Source organism: Protopterus annectens, chromosome 1.part0, assembly GCF_019279795.1.
Source record: "Protopterus annectens isolate FY-2018-M chromosome 1.part0, PAN1.0, whole genome shotgun sequence".
NCBI classification, from domain to species: domain Eukaryota; kingdom Metazoa; phylum Chordata; order Ceratodontiformes; family Protopteridae; genus Protopterus; species Protopterus annectens.
In genome coordinates this window covers 593,511,179-593,537,610 of record NC_056725.1, presented here as the reverse complement: position 1 = coordinate 593,537,610, position 26,432 = coordinate 593,511,179, and the positions used below count along the sequence as shown (strand labels likewise).

The following is a 26,432-nucleotide window of genomic DNA, read 5'->3' as shown; positions in this document are numbered from 1 at the left end:
AAACAAGAAACCAAACTACTAAAAAGTAGGCGAGGATGAACGCAATGAGAGCCAGCAAACTGACAATAAAATAAAAGAAACTTGCATTTATTAGTAAGCGCTTTCGGTGTGGATCAGTGCCTCACCTTCATCAGACTGAAACCTGATGAAGGTGAGGCACTGATCCACACCGAAAGCGCTTACTAATAAATTCAAGTTTCTTTTATTTTACTGTCAGTTTGCTGGCTCTCATTGCGTTCATCCTCGCCTACTTTTTAGTAGTTTTTTTTACTACATAGAGTAAAGACTTAGTTCAAATGATCTTTAAGGTTTAAAGGTGACCATGACTCATGGATTGGAAGATAGTGATGATGAATGGAGATTGACAGCAGGGCAAGTGGAGGAACTGTAAATTATTATGTGAGGTGAGAGCAGCTGAGTATAAGTTACCTAATGGAGAAAGTTCAAACCAGTTTGGAGTTTTTACAGCAGAAATGTTATGGGTTCCATGATGTTTATTAGCAACAAATCTTGCCACTTTATTAGAACATTATTCAAGTTTAAATTTAATGGAAGACTGAAGGTTAAAATTGGGGAACCATGTTGAATTTGTAGGTAGGAGATGTACGATAGCTAGAGTTACTATAATGGGGTTAGTAAGGAATTTGTAGCCCTATAAAATATCCCTAGATGATGGTGATTTGTTTGATATTATTAGTGATGTGAAACTTAAACTTAAGGTTATTTAGAAATGAGATTTAATAACTATGTTTTTCATGGGTTTTTAGATTTGGAAAGAACAATTACAACTTAGTTTTGGGAGCATTAAATAGTTTACTGTTCTGAAGATAGCCCTTTTTAGAGTTAAAGGGATCTTGTGTTATAGTTTGCAGATGGATAAGACTGTCAGAGGATCAGATGAGAGTAAAATTATCTGAGTATTGTATAAGGGTATCCTGTTTAGGAGATGTATGAAGGTTATTAATGAAGATGTTGAAAAGGATGGGACCACTGATAGATTGTTGAGGAAAACCAGTTATAACAAGTACATAAGGAGAAATCGCAGAGTGCTGCTTGACAGACTGATATCTATGAGGCAAATAACTAGGGAACCATAGAAGGATAGAGTGAGATGAACCTAAAGTGGATAACTGCAGCAAAAGGTTATTGTGAGAAACTGTGTCCAAAGCTTTTAACAAATCAAGGAAAAGAGACCAAACAAAAATTACATTTATCACTGGCTTCATTGATGGTGTCAGTAAAAGATATGAGGGCAGTATGTGTACTATGTGAAGATCTAAACCTGTGTGTGTGGCAGGTAAGAGTCTTTCTTGTAAGAGATGATGGAGTACTTGTTTAGGGACACATTTTTCCTAATTTGTTGAAAAGAGAGATAGTATGGCAATTGATCTGAAGTTGGACGTGTCAGGGAAGCTACTGCTCTTATTGAGAGGAGTGACAAAATATTTTTTCCAAAGGGAAGGAACATATGGCCCCTTTATGAACTCGCTTATTAGTATAGAAACTGGGTAAGCAATGGAGATGGAACCAGGCTTGAGGAGTTTTGTGAAGTGTCAGCAGAGAAAAAAGATTTGATTTTCCTCAGTAGCTGTTTTATGTAACAAGTGGAGACAGTTTATTATGAAATATTGCAGATGCTATCAGTAGAGGGGTAGAGCCTTTAGTGAGAGCACCTACCTTGTGTGTGAAATAGGAATTCAGTTTTGATACAGTGTCAGTGGAGGCATTATTTGGTTCAGGAATGTATTTGTCCCATGGTGAATTATATCTTTAATGAATGACCAGAATTATTTTAGGACTGAACATGTGTCTGTTTTACATAGTGGTGTAGCACTGCTTTTTATCGGTATTTACTTCATTTTGGTGAGGTTGTATAGTCCTTGGAAGATGACTTTTAAGTTTTGGGAGATGCATGTTTTAACCAATTTCTCCATGTCTTGTCTCTATTAAGCATGAGAACTCTCCTGTGGTTAGAGAGCCAAGGTGCATAGTTGGTTTATTTACTTTCCTTCTTGAAGGAGCGAGACTAATTAAGAAGAGTTAAATTTATGTACAGCTTTGTCTAGGGGTATATACTTGAGGAATAACCAGTTGAAGGAACTTACGACGTATACAAAATTGTCCGGGTCAAAGCTTTAAAGATAACACGTGATTTTTATTTATGTATTTTTTAGCCAGATGAGTTGAAGTCCTGGTAGCAAATACAGGATTATGATGACTAAGGGTGTCTGAAAGGATGCCTGAAGAGCTATATTTACCTTAATCTGAGATTATTATCCAGTCCAAAGTGATATTAGTCTGGTTAGAATTGCTGGAATGAATACAGGAAGTAATGAGTAGCTCAAAGCCATGTTAGTTGATGCTAGAGGAGGGAGAGGTGAGAAATGAGATAATGCCAGTCAATATTATTATCTCCTAGAATTAATGTTTCATTTTAAATTTTATTTGATAACCAGTATAGGATATTTTCCAGTGTGCATAGGTTATTTCCTGGGGTATGTATAAGGCAGTAATGTAGAGAGATTTATGTTTATTTAGTTTAAGATAAGAAATAAGTTCACCATTATTGAAATTCATTATGGGATTATTATAGGATGTGACTTTATAGGAGTTAGGATACAAAATAGCCAACCTAACTTCTTTTCATAGAGTCTATTTTCCCTAATTGTATTGTAGCCGGGGGGGGGGGTGCATTCATTGTCTTTTAAACAAGGTTTAAGCAAGGATTCTGAGATTGCTAGAATATCTGATATAATATTGTGACATCCAGGCATGAAGTTCAGTCACTTTATTACATGTAAAAAATCCAAAAGAAATGATCACAGTGGTGAAACGACCATGCAGTAGGCTCGAATTATGCACCATAAAAACTTTTATTGCATAAACGGTATATGATGGTAAGCACTTTCACAGATGCTTCCTCAGACCAATAAACAGTAGAATAGAATCATAGGACTCTTGAATAATGGCACTCCACCAATCAACACACAGAACTAACTTAAAGAAAGACTTCTCATTAAATAAACAGTTCAATACAATTATAAAAGCTTGTAATGATTAAACACACAAAACTAACTTAAAAAAGACTTCTCATTAAATAAACAATTCAATACAATTATAAAAGCTGGTAATGATTAAAAAACAATATATGTGCATACCCCATTCATGGCTTAACCTACAAAAACATCTTAAAACTATTAAAAACAAGTAAATACTATTCTAGTTGACTAAATATTCATAAAGGAACATGACATATGCCTACTTAATAGAGAGGTCTCCTAGCTTTCAGTAGAGGTTTCAGTGAGGCTACACTGAAAATAGGGAACTTAAGTGGATAGTGAGGTTGAGTGCGGATAGAAGTAGAGGGCTTAATGAAAGAACCTCACTGATATATGCACAAGTATTGGTTTTTAATCATTGCCAGCTTTTATAATTGTATTGAATTGTTTAATTAATGAGAAGTCTTTTTTAAGTTAGTTCTGTGTGTTGATTTGGTGGAGTGCCATTATTTAATCTCTCCTTTGATAATCACATTGCCAAATTGGTTAGAAAATCCTTCTATGTGGCCCACCTAATCACAAAAGGGTTTGCATCCAGATCAAAAGAGGTCATTTTGCCTCTCTACTCATCACTCATCAGACCCTCATAGAGTACAACGCCCCATTTGGGATGTACCTTACAAGACACCTGCAACAGCTGGAAAGACCACAGAAGTACCTCACCAAGAGGATCACTGGCCTCAAACAGATGCCCTATGCAGCTCAACTGAAAAAACTCCAGCTGTACTCAGTTGCATACCGCCTGCTCAGAGGTGATCTCTACCTGACATACAAGGCCATGTCCAACCCAGAATTGATGGACTTGCTCCACCTAAAAAAAAACCTTATCCCCTCGAGCCACATGCTCTAGGGATCTAACCCTCACCACAACAATAAATAGGACGTGCTGAAGGGATAGATTCCTGTCCCAGAGACTTACCATGCTTTGGAACAAGATTCCAATCTACATCAGGTAGAGCTTCTCGCTAGCACTCTTCAAAAGAAACCTTGATGAGTGGATGGGAAACATAAAGTTTACCCTGGGGATCACTTCAGTGGCTCTGCTGGGCAGAGGCACAGGGAACTAATCTAAGGGGGCGGCGAAAGCCAACACATTCTGGCTAGGCTTATAAATGCCTTCGGGCAGATAGCCTTGTACCTTCCTATGAACCTGTAAGAGTCCTATGATTCTATTCTGTTGTTTATTGGTCTGAAGAAGCATCTGCGAAAGCGCTTACCATCATATATATTTTTATATAATAAAAGTTTTTATGGTGCATAGTTCGAGCCTACTGCTTGGTCACTTCACTACTGTGCTCATTTCTTTTGGATTTTTTACAGTCATTTTCTTTGGTTGTGAAGCGTTTATCCTACTGGGTGTTTTTATATTTGTTTTACACTTTATTACATGTACCGCAGATGGTTATAGAGACTAAATGTAGTTGGGTGCTGTTGAAGTGTAATTGGAAGGGTATAAGTGAGAGGTAGGTAGGTATGCAGGTAGGCCGTGGGTTTTGGTAAGTGAGACCACTGAGTGCAATAATTTTTGAGTAGAGATTTGGTAGATATAAGTGTGTTATAGGAATTCAAGAGAAATTAAAAATCCTTGTGTTTAAAGTAAGGATAGAATGACTGGGGACATAAATGTGATGAGTTTAGAATTGAAGAGTACTGGAGAATATGGTAGGAGATGAGGCTTGTGGTGAGGGAGTTATGTCTTGGTACTTTGAGCACATAAGGTATAAACAGAAAAAGAAAATAAGAGGAGAAAAAAATAAGCCAGTTTAGGAAAAGCATATTTAATAAACAAATGTGCTGCTAAGCCAATATGAAATCTAAATATGAAAGATAGGTACGATTAGGTTTAAAGATGAGAGAGTAAAAGTAAAGGTGAACTGTATATGAATAGAGCGAGTGTGCAAGCACATAGTGCATAGAAATTGCAATAAGAATGATCTGGTGAGTAGTAGGTGAGTAAGATTGTGTTAGTGAAGAAAGCTGGGAGATGAAGATAGAGTTCCAATCAATGTGAGTGAGAGTTGTGAATTTCAGTAAGGTGGCAGATTATGGGGATGTGTCAGTGTAAGTGAGCAAGCAAAGGAATGGATTCAGGCTGAGACCAACATTTTTATCATTATCCTGAAGATGAGAACAGTCCTTCTAGCCTTGCAGGAATTTCAGGACCTCTTAACTTCAAACGTAATGGAGATACAGTCAGAGAACTTGTCAGTGATCTGGTACATCAACAAGCAAGGGGGAAGCAAGTCCCACACTCTTTAGTGAGAACCAGTGAGAGAGTTACAGAGGCCTCTGAATTCAGGTTGCCTTCTGGTAGCAATACACATCTTGGCGATATCCAACTGACTAGCAGACAGACTCAGCAGGTCCATTCTTTTGCTTCATAAGTGATCTCTAAATCAAGCAGTAACTCAAAAGATATTTGATTAGTGAAGTCTGCCTTGCTGCGACTTGTTTGCTTTATTCAGAACACCAAGTACAGGACCTACTTTGTACTAGTTCCATTTCAGGGACAGTCACTCAGGGATGTTAGTCTGCCAGTGGCGCCTCTGATCTGCTATACACATTGCCACCTTAGCATTTCACACCACACTTCTAAATAGCATATAATTCTCATAGTTATAAAAATATGTATGTAAACATGAAAATATGAATAATAAGTAAACTGTGATTTATTTCTCTACTGCAGAACAACCTAGATTATTTGCCCTTTCTAATACTGCCTCTTAGTAACTGGTAGGTCACAGAGTTGAAAAAGCAACACCCGAAAAAGGTTAGGACACCATGCAGACCTATGGGTGTTAACTAGAAAGATGCAAAAATGCACTATAGGCATGAATGAGTTATAGTACATGATTGTGTACTGTTGTTTAACCAAGGAATTACTGAAAATAATTTGATATAGTGTAGTTTCCATAGTAACCACGATACAATAATCTCTCTAGTGAGTTACTGCTTGTTTTGTCTTAAGGTTCAGCTATTGATGACAATCTACTGTAAAATTAGGAGTGCTAGGAATTGTGCACCATCTTTGCAATATTCCCAAGGAATGCAAATATATCTGCCTTTCATTATCATCACTTTTCAGACACTGTACCACACTGTTGTGAACCCACATTGATCACAGGTTGTTCGTTTTATTAGGACCATAGTTATACATATACAGAGATAAGTAACAGAGTAGAGAGCAACTAGTAGTTGGGATTTCACCGTGTCTTATAAAATATGAAGTGGTCATATTACTCAAGCACTTTGGGCCTTCTTCAAATTAACATTTATTTATTTATTTTGGAGAAAATGATTCTTCCTTTTATTTTTTACACTTTCTTTCCTTTTGTGATGCTTCTAAATTTTGAGCTATTGCTGTATCTTGCGTTGCTTAACCAAAGGCCTGTTACTGAGATTGATTTTTGTGAAAGCACAGCCACTAATGACCATATCTACATTGTGATAATTCAAGTAACATATTAAAACATCTGCATTGTGCTGATTTAAGTGGCAGCATAGCAAGCTAAGTGACCTTTTTTTTTTTTTTTTTTTTTTTTGTAAGGCTGTAGTGACAATGAAGAATTCTCATTTTTTTTTCTCTGCTGTAATAGGTATTATGACATTGTCTCCCTTCGATCAAATGAAGACTGCTTCGGTTTTGGGTGGTTTTAATACCACAATAAAAAGTACTCCTCCTGCAATGTCGCAGTACATTACTGTTGGAACCAATCCATTTACTGGCTTTTTCTTTGCTTTAGAGGTATTTCCTTTTTATTTTTTCTCTTCCTTATTGAGAATTTTGTTATTATTATTTAATAAAACTTAATGAACAACAGATTTAATATAAACACAGCTGTTAGATATATAATTAGAATCCATGAGATTTGACTGAGTACCTTACCTTTAGTTTATTTCAACTCCAAGCTAAAGTAAGGCCTTTAAAGGCACATTTAACCAAAGATGATTTACAGTTTATGGTGAATTTGTGCATCTGTGTAACTGCATCAGACAGCTTATGAAAAGAAGAGTAAGTTATTGTTATGCAGTGGCGCTCATTGTTCGAGTTTCAGTGTTCACCTACAGTCATGTATATGTCACTGAGATTAATAGGTAGATAAAGATGTTAATGGGTGAACTGGGACAGTGCCTCGGTCCTTTTTAGCCATGTTAAACTTGGGCAAGAAAATAGATTACCATGACATATCTAATTTTAACTGCTTTTTGATTCTTAAATGCATTACATGGATCATGAATGGATTTTTCATAAACTGTATTTAATTTGCTATGCACTTTAGCTATCATTGTAAAGAAGGGAATATTATGAAAAGTACATATAGTTTTAGTCACTATAAATACACTGTGATTTATAACCAAGAAATGATGTAGCCCTTTTCAGTTGCTTATTGAAAAAGATTAGACTGTTGACTATTTCCCAGTTGATTATTTACTAAAGATCTTATATGAGAACCCAGTTGCCTTTGAATGAACTGTGATGCTTGTTGTCCTTGAATGAACTTTGATGTTTTATATACCAAACATGATAGTAGAACCTCCAAGAACAAGACTGTCCAGTCTGCATCTTGTTAATGTATGGGACGTGCCTTTCTGACGTTGCTGGAACCTAATATCATGAAATATTAGCTAGTTGTGTGGTGTATTGTAAAAATAACTTCTCATTTAAACTTTTACCAGCTGAATGTTTGTTTAGCAAAAGTTATTTGACTAGATCATCCAGTTCTGAACTTTTAGATGTACCTGAAAACAGCTAGTTATGGTAGAGAAGAGTTAAATAGATTTGTTCTTTACCCCAGCAATTTTACAGAAAGAACATCAGCATTGTGTGTGTGTGTGTGTGTGTGTGTGTGTGTGTGTGTGTGTGTGTGTGTGAGATCTTTTACTGCCTTGCCCGTATTCTTTGCTATACAACCCAGTTACTGCTGGTACTTCGCAAAAGTATAGCGCGAGTCTTTTTGGGATTTCACCATTTTTTGAGTAAGACTTCAAACGTCTTTCTTTTCTTTTTTGCTGTCTTTGTACCTCATTTTTGATCCAAATAACTAGACAAGTGCTTTTCAGAGATAGACATTGTGGAGTCAGAGTATATTAGTTCTGTGACAGACTGCCCGCCTCCATATCCTATTCACATACATCCTGTGCTACTTTATTGTGTTCACTCATGCCCTGTGTTATGTATTTTGTGTAGCAGTTATGGACATCTGAGGAACAGTTGTGAAAATACCAATGGAAACAGGCTGCAGCCTATTAGACTTTTTCAGAATGTTGTTAGGCTTAGTACAGGTGCTTCTTGCCTAACATTTGTAACTTGATAGGGATACTGTGCATAAAGGTGATAGAAGTCAGAATTTCAGAGTCCATATGTAAAACTACATGGCATTATAGTCTGTCCAAACAGCCAGATCATTTTCAAAGCAAGGGGGAGTATTCAGTACAGTAGAAGATCTTGTATGTGACTGAATGACTCTTCAGGTAAAAGCTTTTGACAGATCCAAGGTATCTTTGCTGTGAAGATCAGCTCAGATTATTAGAATCAGTACTATAAACCGGTCAAAGTCTGTGCTACAATTCACTTCATTATAGCAACAGTTTCAGATGACCTGGTAGTGCCTGCTGGTAACACTGTGAGTTCCAATGTGGCTTTAAATCAAATTGCATCTCCTTGAATTCTTTGAGTTTCTTCCTCAGGGTGTATGTCAGAATACCTGGTTGGATATTATATATTTTTTCTGGGCAGGTCATGCCTCCTTGAATGAGGACCGACATTGTGAGACAGAGCTTTTGAAATGATGATGTACTGCTGGACCATTGTCTCACTGCTCATTCAGTAAGATGGAACTCTTCACTATGTCATAAGACAGGGAAGAACACTCTTCTGTTGTGTTTCACTACTGGATCTCTTCTGTACATTGTTTCCAACTTTTTAAAGCCTCATTCATTGCTTTGCACAGACCTCTACCCCTGTCTTTCTTCAAAGAAATTATTTTTAGTATGTTGAAGGAAAATCAAGATGAAGGTAATGCAAATGGTTGTAAGGTGTGTGTACTTTTTAGACTTAAATGATACCATTCTTAAGATGTGGCAGTGTTAAACTAAAAAATATTCAATCCAGTCTTTATTTTTTTAAGTAATAACTGCCAGATATGCCATGTATTTAGTGCATTTACCCTCAGATACACAAGTGTAATATGTATATCCCTCATAGACCTTTCTCATACCAGAAGTCATGCATTGATGAGTAGTATAGTTGTTGTTGTTGTCTTTCGGCTTTTCCCGGTTAGGGGTCGCCACAGCAGAACTCTGGTCCACTAATGATTGGCAGTAGATTTTGACGAACGCCGAGGTGCCAGCTCGACGTTCAACCTTCAGCTAAGGCACGCCCATTTACACATGTCTTTCGAACGCCCACCCAACCGCGGGGAGGACATGCAGACTCCACACACAAGGCACTCCCCACACTCCAGCCCGAGAATCTAACGGGAGAACCTCTTGCTGTGAGGTAACAATGCTACTGCTGCACCACCGCGGTAGAAACCTAAATTAAACATAAAACTGTGATATGGGGATAACAGATAAGCCTTTAGGTGTCAACTATGGTTAGAAGTAATAATCTTTAGAGTAACATTTGCAAAATTAGATCACAAATTAACTGCAATAAGGTGTAATTCTGGTTGTAATGCTGCATTTGCTAATACTCCTCATAAAAATCATTGCTGTAGAAGTCGTAATGCGGGGATACTACTGTAAGTAGAAGTCAGTCCCTTGGTGTGATGCTTGTCAGCTATCACATGGCTGCAGTGTGACTCTAGCTGTTAGAGGAAGGCCAAGTTAAAAAAAAAATACTGCACCACATGCCCCCTGCCACTTCCTTATTACTGTCGGTAATGAACTTACTGACCCACTTTGACAGCTCATTGGTAATTTCTTAAGCATTGATCTTTGGAAATGTTAAACAGAAGTCTGTTATCCTTCTGATGTGGCTGTTAAAGACAACAGTTTCCCCTCTAAAGGCTTACAGGCAATGCAGAAATGTGACAGCTGATAAACCTCCCACCAAGGGGCTGACTTCTGCCTACAGTAGTATCCCCACCATTATGATTTCTACAGCATATTATGTTCAAAAAGAATAACAGTTGTGAACATTGTGCTACTTTTAAAAATACTTTAGCATGAAGAGCATTTTTTTATTTTTATCTTTGGAGATTATAAGCTGTTTCTCCTTTTACTCCTTTTCCATTTTTATCTTAAGGTGGAAAGGTAAAAAACCACAAGTGATTCTCAAAACAAAATAATAGAAAGGGGTATCCTTTAAAGAAAGAGAAGAAAGTTAAAAGTGCACATTGTGAATATTGCACCATAATTAAACTTAATTGTAATGGTTGCCTTTTTAATAGGCTCCTCTGTTTTGTCAGGTTGTGTAGCGATTTCAGAAAAAAATGTAGAAATTTGAAGGTAAGGAAGTTTCTCACTACCTCAGAGGTGCCCAGTCTCAGAGTTTGTACATTTAAAAATTGTCAGGGAAGAGGTGGTGGCCCTCTGCAGAAATGCTGTAATGTTCGAGCTTTTGTTAAAACTTACCCAGTGCAATGTTGACTTAATATTTTTTTATATTTCCTGGTTTGTTATTTTGCCAGAGATTCAAGTTAAAAGAATTATCATTAGACACTATGCAGGAGTAGGTATAGGTGATAGAGAACCAGGCGTGTAATTCAGGGTAAGATCACACCCCCTGTAACTGCTGATGAAAAGGATTATTCCTCTCGAAAGCAGGGTGTTATTCACTGTATTTCTCTTGTCTTCTTTACCAGTTTAGTGCCTCAACAAGATTTTCTTCAAAGTAGAACAGTTTTGGACCAAGCTGTTATATTTCCAGTCATGGTTTTCAAAACACTGCAAGATGCTGGATGTTTCCATTTTTTGAGAACTTGCACCCCACTCTTTATCTTCATCCATTCTGGATTAAGATTATAAAATTGTTTAGGGGCACCCCATGATTCCTTCATTCCATTGCTGAACGATTTCTGTTGCGTTTGTGATGATGTCCACAGTGCAGATGCAGATGTGGTACATGGCTATATCTAAAATGACATTAGTGGTGTCTGGGGAGAAGAGTCAGTCCCCAAGGCATCCCGGATTATCTCTTCTTTTACCTTGACTACAGTTTTTCATAGTCCATTTGGATTTGATGTGAGGGCGCATTCTTCATTATTTTCACCTAATGTGTCCTGCTTCTGGAGCTGTTCATAGTAAAAGGAAAAAGAAACAACCCACATACAGATTTTGAAAATGCAAAACAGCTGTGGTGCACACTCACTCTATTTATTATTTTTTTAACCTGGCCTTCCTCTAACAGGTGGAGTCACACTGCAGTTATGTGACAGCTGATAAACCTCCCACCAAGGGGCTGACTTCTGCCTACAGTAGTATCCCCACCATTATGATTTCTACAGCAATGATCTTTACGAGGAGTATTAGCAACTGTGGCATTACAAACCAGAATTGTACTTTTTTGCAGTTTTTTGCAGTGCGAATGTCACTCTAAAGATTATTAATTCCACTCATAGTTGTTACCTTTTCCTCAAGGATTTGATAGTGATTCTGGGGGAAAGGATTCCCTTTCATCTGAGTCCTGCAGAGAATATTTGTTGTGGAAGTCCCCTAAATTGATGAATGATGTTTTTAAGTTGGCCACTAAAGAACTTTTTTTAGTGAAGAGGTGTGTAGAGCTGACTGCAATTAATACACAAAAACAAATGCTTTTCTGTCTTACTATTCAGTCATGAAGTGATGTGTTCAGTGAGTTGTCCTTTGAGCCTGATTCATAACCACTTGCCCCAAGGAAACTTGATAATTTTATGGCACCCTGAAACAACTTAATTTCTTTATAAACCACCCACTGGCAATTGTATCTTAAAACGTTCTATATGATAAAGAAAACAGTGCTTTTGATAGATTCGACAAAACATGTATACTTTTGATACCCTGGGGATTTGAGCCAATAATTGCAGAGATGTATTGTGCTTTACTATAATGAGGCCATTAAATAGATAAAGGTCCTAGCTTAAGCTGTCTTGGATGTTTCCTTAAAGGATTTTTTTTGAACAGACACAAAGGGCTGACAGAGCAGTTAGGATACCACGGATGCTGACCTGAGTGCATCTACCTTTATGGGTGGTGATTAAGAGGTATGGGTGGCTCCAGGGTGCAGCTTTTACCAAATTATGTTGTAAGCAAGTTTTTATCCTGTGGTGAATTTAACAGTTTCTTATTTAGGCTCTTTCTGTCAGAAAGTTTTCAAGCATCTAAAAGAGATGAGTATGGTAACTGAGAATGTATAACAGCTGCGGTAACATCATGAACTGTTTTTAGTGAGTTGTTGTCAAGGTTCATCTTCTGCATCTGCAAGGAATCCCCATACATTGAGTGACAGAGGGAGGACTTCATTGCCAGGGGATGCTGTTAACATTATGAGCTGTGGCTGTATGAGATTTAAATGTGACAGCTGTTTTCTTTCCCTTACACATTTCACATCTTGACCCTGATGCACATCCGTGAAAAGTTCCTGTGTTTGATGTCTAAAAGGATATTTTTAGAGTATTCTTTGTGGCCCAAAATAAGGAGTCAACCCCCACACTGGCATTGTCATTATCGCCTGGAAGAACAGCACAACGAGTAGTAGTGCTGTTAATGTCAGTAGTTCAACCCATTCACCTATGGATGTCATAATGATATACTCCTGGCCTACCTCATTGTTAGGATGATGATGGCATTTGATTGTTGTTCATGCAAATATTGGTGGAAAAGTCCCATGCTCACCCTTGCATCTTTGCTGGACTTCTGTCAAGGCTGAATATTTGAGTATAGTCAGAAACCAGACCCTTCCAGAAGTCGTTCATTTCAAAAAGTGTCCTGTAATCTTTACATTGCTTCAACTTGTCTTCTACTACAGAGAGCTTAAAGTCAAGTCCACCCTTGACTTTGACATATGATGAGGGATCCAGAGTAGGTGCACCCTCAGCTCCCATGTTGAAAGGAAGTCTGATTTGTGTAGGTGCTGCCCGTCATCTAGTTGATATAGCTCTCTATGCTAATTCTATAGGCAAGGTATGGAACTCCCTACCTAACAACCTAAGACTCTCCAATACGCTTTCTCAATTCAAGAAAAATCTTACCCAATTCTTTAAGGAACATTGGATATGCCCCTGCGTAAACCCAGGCTAGGTTCCTGTCATCTATAACTCATCCTACACTACTTGAACAATTTGGAAATCTTCTCAATTTCTTACTCAAACTGACTATTAATCCTACTCTACTGTAATAAAGTACGTAGTTTCTTTATCATCCCTCAGAACTCTAGATAAACAATGAACTGGAATCTTGCAATAGTACTTTAAAGTCCCTTGAACTGCACTAGTTCTCACTAGTTTTTTTTTCTCTTTAGAATTGTATTTTAACTATTATTCTGCTATCATAAGTTCTACATAAATGTAGATAATACGTTAACGAGCATATTTTTTCTACCATATATGTAATGTGTAAACTTATATGTATTTTTTTGCAATATTGGAGCTTTTCTCCCCGGGCCTCCGCTGAAAATGGACATGTATCCAGTCGGACCATCCCGGTCAACAAATGTAAAATAAAATAAAATAAATAAATAAATATACTTGAAGTCACTGCTGAGCGGCCTAATTCCAGGGAGTGATATCTTGAGTTAATTGACCATGGGTTGATGATGCTCATGAAGAAAGCCTTCTTTCGTAATCTAATGTCCAACAGGGTCTGGTAGTCAACATTGAGGTGGTTTCACTGGTTGTTCCAACACCAGGACTTTTAATGATTCGTGACCTGGGCTTCAGATGTTTGATGTCTGTTGAGTACTTCAGTTAGAGGTTTGGGAGTGCGTCCTTAAGAAAAATATCCTAGTACTAAACAGACTAATGGCAATGTTTAGCCTAGTACATGTATTTCATATCACTGTGACATCACTGGCAGACATGCTTCCCAGTGCCTTATCGTTGTTGCGTCCTTTGTTACATGCCTGTCTGATGTTCTTTTCCTGCTGAACCATTCAGAAGCTTACCACTGGGGCCGATAGGAGAGACTTCCTCCCATTAAGGATCCTTTGCTGAGTCAGGTTCATTAACTATCTTAGACTTGGGTAAGAACACTGACTCTGCCTTGCCATATGATTCTCTTTGAGAAGGCTTCTTCTAAAGAAAAAAATTAAAGTTTATGAGGTAATCCATGAGCTGGGTGTGGCCTTCATCACCCCTCCCAAGAATTGCCTGGTGTATCTGAGTAAGAAAGAGGAGGTTCCTTTTATTATTCGTGCAGGAATGCAGATGTCCTTGACCAGGCTTCCTTGGGCTGACTTCTGTGATCTTTTTGGTCCATTATAGGGCTTATGGACCATATCCGTTCTTCCTGTGGCTTGCAAACAAAAAATCTGTAGTCTTGGATTTGGCAAGGTAAAGAGTATACTCCTTTACCTCCTTCAGGTTCAGAACCCTCATCTCTTAGTTTGATCAAGCTGAAGTCCAGTCTTCCCCATAGGATGAGGCTTGGAAGAATTGTTCCTCTCCACCTGAGTCTGAGGTCAAGAAGGAGCTGGTCAAGATATTGGTTGCAAAAAACTTCCTTAGTGGGTTTTTATGTAGCTTCATGCAGTTTTCACTCTGCTTAGGCTATAGCTACCTTTACAGGCTCGGGCATGTCCATGCACAATATGGCTTGGGTGAAACTATTTTTCCTGAAAGGGGATCTCTGAATTTCTGTATTGGTTGCCCCTTCTATTTTAAGCCCAACCAACTGCAAATGAAAAAAAAAAACAACTCCTTGTAGATTAACAAATGGCCTGAAGCATTACACAGTCTTGTCTTCTCTTGTGCCAGACAAGTTTCTGAAAAGAGTGACCCTGCCATTTTAACCGTCCCAGTTCTGACTGTGGTCTGAGACTGCCCATAGTATGGGGGGAAATTCCATTTTACGAGTTTGTATGCACTTGACCATTTTCTTCCAGATCAGAGTACTCTGTTAACAGACCATTCTTTATAGGGCATTTTGAACAGGCCCAGATACTACCCTTGAGAGAATATTCCTCATTCAGAATGAGGTTAAGGATCAACTCCTGTCTGACAGTTGCTTCTGAGAGGATACTTTCTGTTCTGTCCTAGTCCTCCATGCTTCTAGTATGTCTTGTATATCAGCTTCTGGATGGTGACTGTTCAGGGGATCTTACCTCAAGGTGACTGGATGGTGGTGAAGCTGTTAACATATATCTTCTGGCAAATCAGTGCCCTAAGTTCACACAGACAAACATCAGATCTGAAGTAGTAGACCTCATTTGGTCATCAACCTGTGGGTATTTGGATCCGAGATGGCTGCTTCACCAGCTTCTGATACGAGCTCCTCCCCTTACCCATAATACCCCTCCATCTCCTTCCTTCCCTCAGATCTCGTTTGCTGCTTTCCAGCCCAGCAGCATGGTCTTGAGCTCCAGGCATTTTGTGGGTTTCGTTGAGTGTTTTCTGCTTTTTTCTAGTCAGGGTTCCCTTAGGTCATTTTCCCTAACCTCCCCCTTATGCTCGCATTGGCCATCGGATAAAAAAAAAAAAAGCGTTTTGTGTTCCCTGTTTTCCCCTCTCCCACACCCAATTAGCATGTTAGTTTGTGTGTCTGTGTCTGTGTCTGTGTGTGTGTGTGTGTGTGTGTGTGTGTGTGTGTGTGTGTGTGTGTGTGTGTGTGTGTGTGTCCTTCCTAGACATGGCTGAGGTTCCCAGGCTTCACTTCAGGAAATGCACAGAGTGTAGCCACAAGCTCTGTCCAGTTGATGGCCACACTCTGTGCTTTGTCTGCTTAGGCACGGCCCACCTTGACACAGCCTGTGCTATCTGCGCAGGGTTCAACCTTAGTCCTCAAGGACCGGAGGGCTAAGTTGATGATGAAGGGCCTCCTTTCGCCATCGGGGATGGCCATCCCTGCTTCTTCTTTTGCGGTAGTGGCTGCTACTATAACTTTTTCTCAGGGCTCAAACCCTCGTTTCCAGGCCTTCAGACCTGGACAAGAGACAAAAGGACAGGCCCAAGAAGTGGTCCCCTGATGGCTTGGCTTATTCGGGGCTGCCAGAAGTTCACCTAGGCCCAGTACCCCTCGACTCCATTCTCAGAGGTTTTCACCAGAGCCAACATTGTTTCAGCCTTCCTCTAGAGCCTCCCCTCACCAGTATTCCAGGCCCGTGTCGGTGGCTTCCTCATCCCGTTCAACCCATAGATTGAGTGAAGCCTCTCAGATTCGGAGGGACAGCCCCAACGGTATCTAGTAACTCGACTCCGGCCATGGCCCTGAGCAGGTCGAATCTGTGTCGGATGCGAGCTCTCGGAGCTGTAGTCTCGGCGTCGGATCCGAGGGGGGTACTGTTGGCTCTGAGTTTGTCGGAGCACAGTCTTCCCCTCTGCATCTCGCTACCTGTGGACTCTGCTCCGACTCCCTTGTCGGATCCGAGGAGAGCGGCTCCGTTGCACGTCTCCCAGGATGTCCACTCCCCATTGGCCTTCGACGTGGTGCAGAGGGTCCTATCGAGTGGGTCGAGGCCTCTGACTATCTCCTTTTTGGAGTCCGCCCTGACTCCATCGGTTCTGGGTACGGCTCTGACCGTCCTGTCCTCTCAGGGACAGCCCATGCTTGACATCCCCTAGGAAGCACCCATTAGGGAGCAAACCCCTGTTTGTGAGTCCCCCGCAGAGACCCCCCCTACTGTGGAGGTACCTTGCAAACTAGCCTGCAAAAGGAGGCACCTGAACTCCTCCCCAGAGTCCCTCACCGAAGACATTGACTTGTAGGATGGGGAAGGCTCCTGGGGGAGGGGGGGTGTGCCCCAAAGCCAACCTGGGATGAGTTGATGTTTCTGGAGGGTTTCAGCACAGGCCCATCTACCTCCTGGGTGTCCCTTCCCGCAGAGACCTCCTACTGTGGAGGTACCTTGCAAACTAGCATGCAAAAGGAGGCACCTGGACTCCTCCCCAGAGTCCCTCACCAAAGACATCGACTTGTAGGAAGGGGAAGGCTCCTGGGAGGGGGGTGCCCCAAAGCCAACCTGGGATGAGTTGATGTTTCTGGAGGCTTTCAGCACAGGCCCATCTACCTTCTAGGTGTCCCTTCCCGCAGATCCATTAGCGGACCTCATTACAATGCGAACATGGAAGGAACCAGACACCGTGGAGCCTATTCCAAAGCATTCTGATAACATTTTGAGTCCCCCCTCCGATAAGACCAGCTGGAGTAAGGTATCCCCAGCAGACACTATGGTGGTAGCTGCCACCACTAAGAAAGAACTGGCTCAGGAGAGTTCCATAGTTCATCCTCTAGACCAAGAGTGCAGGACGATGGGCCATCTGGGGAAGTGGGTTTTACACTTCAGCTACCTTTTCTATAAGGGCGCTGAATTATTTAGCCCACGTTATCCGACTGCATTATGACCTGGTTAAAGATGTGGCTGAGTCACCTATGGAGTCCATGTCTTTGGTGGACAAGCAGGCATTCTCCGCTCAGATGGTCACTCTCAAAGCGGTTTCGAACATGTACATGAGCCTCGTTTCGCATGCCACCGGAGCTGTAAGGGCCACCGGTTCTGGCATTGCCATGAGGCATCACGCCTGACTCTGGCTGTGTCAGTTTATGGAACCCTTCAAAGCATCGTTTGTTAATGTTCCTTATGTTGGTTCCTCTCTATTTGGGAAGACCTTATGTGACACACTGTTCCAGAGTGAGAAGGACGGGAAGACACCATCTGCCATCGGGATCCGCTTTTCTACCCCTCAAAGATCCTTCTTGAGAAATCAGCGAGGGCAAAAGAAGATGTGGTTCCGAAAGTCTCAGTACTCCCAGGATACTCAGGACTCATCTTCCCCCAGAGACAGAGGAGGTTACGATAGATGCCGGCCCAGAGACAGAGGTAGTCCGAGAATTTTGGGTCTTGAGAACCTTTCTCAGACAGTCTTGCGCAGCAGCCCTGAGCGGTTGCCTGATTGCTCATCTCTGGATGCAGTCGGGGGTTGTCTTTCGTTACTCCTAATGGCATGGGAGTCTGTGTCAACAGACCTTTGGGTGCTACAAATCATATCCAGAAATATTCCATTCCTTTCATGCTACCACCTATTCCCCCAAAACATCTCCCGGATGTTCCACCTGGGCAAAGGGAGGTTGCAGCACTCAAAATAGAAAAGCTGCTAAAGAAGCGAATCATCCAACCCATCCCCCTGATCAATCCGGATTGGGCATTTATTCCAAGTTCTTTTTAGTACCAAAAAAGATGGGGGACCTAAGACCTATCCTGGATATTTCCACCTTGAATCTGAATGTTGCCAAAGGAAAGTTCCGGATGGTCACTCTGCAATCCATCCTTCCCTATCTGCAGGAGAACGATTAAATGTGCTCGATAGACCTCCAGGATACATACTATCATATAAAGATGCACAGATGTTTCAGGAGGTTTCTCCACTTCTGGCTAGTAGCCAATCATTATCAGTTCCAAGCCCTCCCCTTTGGTCTCACCACAGCCCCCAGGGTGTTCACCAAGGTCATGGCAGTTGTAGCGGCTCACCTGAGACTTCAGGGTATACAGGTTTTCCCATACCTGGACAATTGGCTCCTTGCTGCCTCCACTAAGTGCTTACTTTGTCAAGCCAGAGACTATTTCCTGAGGCTAACTAGCCAATTGGGGATCATAGTCAATGCAAACAAATCCTCTCTGAACCTGGATCAAATTCTAGAATTCATTGGAGCAAGATTAGACACCATACAGATGAAGGTCTTCCTCACCCCAGAGAGAGTTCAGAGTTTACGTCTCCACGTGTCTCTTATTATTCAGCCTCATCTTCTCTCTGCAGAGGCGGTCTTGAGAGCTCTTGGTTCTATGGCAGCCACCGTCACACTTCTCCCCTGTGCCCATCTTCACATGCGGGTACTTTGGTGGGCATTAGCAGTCCAGTGGTCCCTCTTAGACCTACCGTTAGCTCATCCGATAGTATAAGCAGGACTTGCAGGGAATCTCTCCAATGGTGGATGCACTTCAACATGGTCGAGGGGCACCCCTTTATTGCAACCCCTCCCCAAGCACGGTGACCACTGATGCCTCCCTGCTAGGGGGGGGGGGTCATTGCTCGGGAAGAACAATCCAAGGCACGTGGTCCCCGAACAAGACCATGTTGCATATCAACGTCCTAGAGATGAGGGTGGTTCTTTTAGCATTGCAAGCTCTTCATGCCTTCCTCCCTGTGGGAACTATTGCAATACAGTCAGACAACATGTCTGTAGTCTGGTACATCAACAAGCAGGGAGGAACCAGATCTTACCCCCTTTGTCACGAGGCCATGAGAGTGTGGGAATGGGTGATTTCCACCAACCGGTTTCTGGTAGCACCGCACATTTGGGATGGTCCAACATACTAGAGGACAAGCTGAGCAGGACTATTCTGATGCCTTACGAGTGGTCTCTGAATCTTTCTGTAGTAGAGCAGATCTTCCTAGAGTGTTGTCAGCCTTGCTGTGATCTCTTCGCATCTCCTTCCAACGCGAAGTGCAGCAAGTTCTTTGTTCTGATCCCCCCCACAGGGGCGCTCTAGTCCATGTTTGGCCTCCTGGTCTTCTCTATGCTTACCCTCCGTTACCTCTCATACCAAAATTTCTTCAGAAGGCCCACAGGTTGGGGAGCACAGTGATACTATTTGCTCCATTCTGGCCTCTCTTCCTTTGGTCTCATCTTCTAGCTCCGCAATGGATCTTGGATCCAATACCGGATCTCATCTCTCACCACTTGAAGGTTCCTCATCCAAACCTGGTCAGTCTGAAGCTCACTGCTTGGCTGCTCCAGTTCCATTGATAGCTAGCACTCCCGGTTTATCCACATCAGTCAAGACATTTTTGGTGGCGGCTCACAAATCGTACACCAGGAAACTTTACCATAGCAAATGGAAACGTTTCTCTATTTGAGCCTCTCAAAGGGACTTGGATCTTTTCACAGCTCCGGTCCCAGCGGTATTGGAGTTTTTGGCAAGTATATTTCATCAGGGCTGTAGCTCTTCCACTGTAAAAGTGCAACTGGCTGCCATTTCCAACTTTCATATTGGGAAAAATATGGTTTCGTTAGCCTCTTCTAGACTGTGCAAATCCTTTATTAAGAGGAAACTTTTATTTTAAGACCCCTGGTGAAGAATCCTACTCCTCCTCCTCCTCCTTGGGACCTCACTTTTGTCTTACAGACTCTGGTTTCTTCACTTTTTGAGCTCACAGTGTCTGTGAACCTTCAATTTGTATCATGGAAGACAGCCTTCCTAGTGGCTATCATCTCGGCTAGGAGGGTATCAGAACTTCAGTCATTATCTATCAAAGCTCCGTATATGATCTTCCATAAGGATTGGGTGTTGCTCCGTACCAATCCTTCCTTTCTTCCAAAGGTTGCTTCTGAAAACAATATTAACCAGATGATTAATCTACCTGTTTTCTTCCCAAATTTTCAGAATAGGGGTGAATATAAGTTACATTTGTTGGATGTACATAGATAATTGAGGTTCTTCCTGCACAGAACTAAGGCTTTTCACAAGTACAATCAGTTATTTGTTTCATATGCTAAACCCTTTCTAGGCAAACCAATCTCCAAAGTGACTATTGCTCAATGGATTTCTCAGTGTATCCTTAAGGTGTACTCAGACAATAGCATGTCTCCTCCTGGTCAAGTGAAAGCACATTCCACCAGGTCCATGGCTACTTCTGCAGCTTTTTGGTCCAGGGTGTCTCTGGATAATAGTTGTTCTGTGGCTACTTGGTCCTCATCTCACACCTTTATTTCACATTACAAACTAGACATGGTATCTAGAGGTAAAGCATCCTTTGTTTCCACGGTGCTCCGGAATATCCTTCCATGAGGGCCACCCAGGTGTTTGGTAGCTGGGAACTCTGTCCCAAAAGTTGATGACCAAATGAAGTCAACTACTTCAGATAAAGAAGTTATGTACTTACCATAACATTCCATTTGAGTAGTTGTACTTTGCCTTCAACCATCCCTCCCACCTTCTCCCTGACCATATCTTTTTTCTTTTTTCGTTACTCTGGTATGTAGGAGAAGGCACTTCTGTGGTTTTCCTCTTCATGCTTGTTAGGCTGGTGAATAACCTGTTGTGGTAAGCTCCTATTGGGTCGGGTTTCTGTTAAGGTGCAGCAAACTCGATCTGAGGGAAGGAAGGCGATGGAGGGGTATTATGGGTAAGGGCAGGAGCTTGGAGCTCAGATCAGAAGCCGAGGATAGAGGTGTTACAGTGAACTGTGGTTGCAGAGTAATGTGCTGCTTTTAGGCCATAGTCATCAGGATGTTGACCTGCCATTTCTGCAACTAATCTTTTTTCAGACCAAGGTGATGGCTGCTGCTTTAGTGGAGTAGAGATTTCACCTCAACTTTTACTAAGAGGAGTATGATCTCACCTGCAAGAAAAAAATTGTTTTAGCTATTTGGAGTTTCAAGCAGTTCTGTTATACTTGAATGACTTGGATGAAAAGCTGGATCTAAGGTCCTTCCTAATTTGAACCAGCAACCAGACTGTTATGTGATGCATGAACAAGTAACAAGAGAACATGCAGTCATACCTAATCTGCACAGAGATGTTATTCGTTTAGCTTTGGGTGTCAAATAGAGATGTAATTTTCAAGACATTTTACAGTGTGAGAAAAGTGAATATGGTGGCTGACTCCTAAAACTGCTGCTCCAGCCTTTTGATGGTCTTATGAATTCAAGGTTTTCCCCCCAAGATGGGTACTCTGTGAATCTACTTCTTTTTCACTTGTGAGAATTTGGTATTCCTGCCTTCTGCTTGGTTCTTGTTGCAGCATTGTGGCCAAGAAGGATACGTCTCAGAGAAAGAGAGTTTGTAGCAAATGCTTTCCTCACTGCTGTACACCTTCACATAATTCCCACTGATTCCATGTAACATTTTAAAATTTCAGGAAGAGAGTGCAAAGCTGCTGCTTGTTTCATCATTTAATTAAGATGGGTGTGTCAAAGCGGAACACTGTGGTAAGTAGTCTTGTCAGGTTTGTCTGGGAATTGCACCTAAAACTCTCAGAAATTGCTTTAGGACCCTTGACCAGTATCTTGGAAAGCATAAGGTTGTTATTACTAGCATGTGCAATTATGATGTTCATCGTGTTACCCTGCTGCAGTCATCACACTTGGGTTATCCTGCCGTCAGGCGGTCCCGCAGTCTGCCCGAATTCCAAAGTCTTGGTCCGGCGTCGGTTGCTGTCACTTCTTCCCTGACGTCAGTGCGCCAGGGGTATATAAGAGGCATCCAACGCCATTTTCTTTAGTCTTTCTTGCCGCACGGTGCCCGAAGCAGAAGCAGTTCGCAACTGCCGGTCGGCCGACACCTGAGATTTTCGATTTGAATTTCAGTCCGAAGTCTTCAATAAAGCTAAGTACCCTGTTGGGGAACATTTTCTTGCCTCAGTCCGATGTCAGAAAAAGTTAACAATTGCATTTCTTGTGGGAAGCAAATACCTCATAAGGACTTCCATTCCTATTGTATTCCTTGCCTAGGCCCAGACCACGACGTCACAGGTTGTTGGTTTTGCGCTAGGTTTAATAAACGTACTATCAAACGCCGTTTTGACTTTGCACGGCATTACTTTGGTAGGAAATTTAATTATATCATGCCGTCGGAGCAGCCAACGACCGCAATACATAAAAAAATGCAAGGATAAGGACAGGCAGCCTAGGAACAAGCCAGACTCCGAGGCCTCAGCTGGGCCTGTCGCCGGTTTTCAGTGAGGTGCCTACGCAGCCCCTGACGACCGCAGAACAGGAACCCCAGTCAGCTGCGGATTCACAAGCAGAGCTTACTAGGCTGACGCAGCCATCTACCGACACTGGAGCAGAAGTAGACTCCGGTGCATTGGAAACACCTTCAGTTGCAGAAGGTGTCTTCAGACCGACTATACTCACCATTAAATCTTATGCTAAGCTTAAAACTCCTTTAAAACCTAATAAAACTGTACATCAGTCTACAGTGCAAGGCCCCATGCCTAAGAAACAGATGCTTAAGATGGCTGAAGATTTGATCACCCTTATCAGGGGTCCCCATCCCCCTCCTGATAAAAGACCAAGACAAGAGGAGGATTATGCATCCTCTGACCAGGTTTCTCTCTCCTCAGATTCTTCTGAGGAACAGGCTTACACTTTTCCACCTTATGAAGACTGATGCTGAAGACTCTATTCCCTCAGCATCTCCCCCTGAAGACTACTCCTTTTGGGAAACTTTACATACCATGAGGGAACATTTCCACTGGGAAGACCAGGATTACTCAGATTCTAAGAAAAGACTCCGAGAGTTCCTTCTACTACCCCAGCACAGACTTCTTCCTATCCCTCCTGTTTTAGATATTGTGGATGATGTTTACTTGGAGTCTAGTTTAAATCCAGACACTCTACCTCCTGCTCCAGCCAAACCAGACAAATACTACAGAGTACCTGACTCACAAAAATTCCTTTATAAAAGCCCTGTAGCTGACCAAGAAACAATTTCCCAGGGTCCTAAGGGAGCAAAAGCTTATGTGGCTAAAATTCCTGTGCCCTCTGAAAGGGATTCCAGAGCCCTAGATAGATGGGGAAAGAAAATATACACCTCAGCAACTCTGGCTATGAGAACATTAAATTGCCAGTTTCACATGTTGAAATATCAACAATTCCTAATGTCTCAAGTTAAAACAAAAAATGAGCACACATTCAGAACACTCTGAATTCAAGGAAATGCAGGATCTGTTGCATGCAGCTGAACAGGTGGGCAAACATACTTTACAATGCGGATTTGATTCATTGGAAGCTTCCTGTAGAGCAGCTGTTACTGGCTCTGTCATACGTAGACATGCTTGGTTAAAAGAACAAACCCTCCCTGACCATGTTAAAGCAAAATTATTGGATGCACCTTTACAGCAGGATGTATTATTTGGTGTCAAAGCAGAAGAGGTTTTAAAGAAAATGGAGGGTAAGGCAAAATCTATGCAAACGGTCAAGGATTTTTTGCAGGTACAACCCCCTCGTTTCAGCAGAAATTGGCCAACAAAAAACTGGTCCTTTCCAGCTTCAGGCAGATCACAGAGGGGCAAATACAGATCCCTTGCTTGGCCATTGTTTATGTTCATCCTTTCTAGAATATGGAATAAAGCACATGTTTTAGATGATGCTGCATTCAGGCATGCACAGATTTTATACTAACATATGCCTTGATGTCATGCACTGGTTACATGACTGTATTTGTCCCAACAATTTGCAATACTTTATTGCCTCTTGCCTATTTTGGATCACAGTCTCGGCTATAATCAGAGAAGTTCTTTCATTCATGTGTTTTATTTTTATTTTTTACATTTGGTAACCGGGGAAAAATCCAACTGGACCAGGTCCATTTTCAGTGGATGCCCGGGGAGAAAAGCCCCATGTTTGACAAGAAGAAAAAACAAGAACAGTACAAAAACAAGAACAATACAATATGAAATAAGTATAAAAAAATACAAATGTTTAGAGGTAGACATATACAAGAATCTATCACAATAATTCATATAGGGTTACATGAATATAATAATATCTTACAATATCTGTAGACAAAATATTACAAAAGAATGGTAGTGACTACATTTGCTGTTTTAAATGACTGTTTACATTCCCTAGTGAGTATACACTGAAGGAGGTAGCAAGCCAGTGTGGTTTAATTGGAAGTGAGTATATGCAAGTGTGCAAGCGCAGATGTATATGATGTTGAGTGTTGTCGAGGAGGAGCGAAGATATACTAATTTTCAAGTAATACATGGGCAGATCCAGATTTTCCTGAGATGTGGTTTTAATAGTCTTTTAAAGTTTGTTGTTGCAGAGGATATATTAGTGGGAAGGTTGTTCCATTTTTTAGCTGTGATGTAGGAGAAAAGGGCTTTGCCTGCAGTGTTGTTTGCAGATGTGATACTGAGGAGTGATTTGTTTGATGAGCGGAGAGGGCGACTGGAAGAGTAGGAGGTTAGTAGCTGTTGTAGGGCTGGAGTTTTCTCTGGGTAGTTTATGATGTTGAAGGCATAAGTGAGATGTAAGAAAGATAGTAGGTGTGGGAATTCTAGCCATTGTAATTAAGTACTTGGCAGTGATGTGTTCTGAAAGGGGAGTTGTTGGTAAATTTGGCTATTTTATTATAACATGACTCTAGTTTGTCCAGAAGTGATTTTTTAATATGTGTCAGGATTGGAGCAGCGTAGGTAAGTGTTGATAGTAGATGAGTTTGAGCTAGAGTGAGTCTTGCTTTGTCTGTGAGGAAGTTTTTGAGTCTATAAAGGGTTCCCATTTTTTTTATGAACTTTCTGGATAGTTTGAGCTGTGTGTAGATCAAAGGATAGGTTGTTGTCTATTTCTATCCTTAGGAGCTTTGTGTGGGTGGATGGGGAAATGATAGTTACATTTTTTGATAAGATAGAGAAATCAGCAGGAGTAGTTTTAGTTTTGTTAGGGGTAAACAGGAAAAGTTTTGTTTTGTTGGGGTTTAGGATAAGTTGGATGTCTGTGATCCAAGTTTCAATGGCAGAGAATGATTCTTGGGCTTGCTCTAGCAAGGTGTTGACAGATGGGGCTGCACAGATCAGTGTAGAGTCATCTGCGTACTGTATTAGTGAGGCTTGTTTGGAGGCAGTGTGTAAATTGTTTGTAAAAATAGAGAAGAGAAGTGGGCCTAATATTGAGCCTTGTCGTACCCCTATGGAGTTAGAGGGGGGGGGGTAGTTGATTTTGCCATTGCACAGATTGTTCTCTGTCCGATAAGTAACTTTTGAACCAGGAGATAGTGGGAGAATTAAAGGATAGTGAGTGGAGAGCATCCAATAGTTTAGGATGTGAGACCATGTCAGATGCCTTTGGCAGGTCCAAAAAGATAGCAGATACATAGTTATTGTTGTTTCTATGATAGTTAACTTGATTGGTAAAGGAGAGAAGGGCAGAAGTTGTACTATGGTGAGGCTGGAATCCGTGTTGGGTGGGGGAGAGAAGATTGTTTGTTTTCAACTATTGCATGGCTTGGTAATGTATGCATTTCTCTAAGAGCTTGGTTAAGGGGGTTAGTATAGCTATTGGCCGATAGTTGGAAAAGTCATAAGATTTTCCACCTTTATGCAGAGGTATAATGTAAGATATTTTCCATAGTTGAGGTACATAGGCTTCTTGAATGGACTTGTTTATTAGGATTGAGACTGGGTAGGATAGTGAGTTAGCTGCAATTTTTAGGAATTTTGCAGGTATTCTGTCTGCTGCAAGAGTAGTAGGTTTTGGGGTGTGGAGGAGGAGTTTCATTTTAGATGTAGG

General features: G+C 41.3%; 1 protein-coding gene across 1 annotated transcript in view; it reads left to right on the top strand.

Moving 5' to 3' along the window:
• Positions 1-26,432, top strand: part of RAB3GAP2 (RAB3 GTPase activating non-catalytic protein subunit 2) — a 2,949,955-nt gene that overhangs the window by 1,089,225 nt on the left and 1,834,298 nt on the right. The window contains exon 10 of the mRNA XM_044061656.1: positions 6,656-6,804. Coding sequence (XP_043917591.1) covers positions 6,656-6,804 — 149 coding nt within the window. The remainder of the gene's footprint in view (positions 1-6,655; positions 6,805-26,432) is intronic.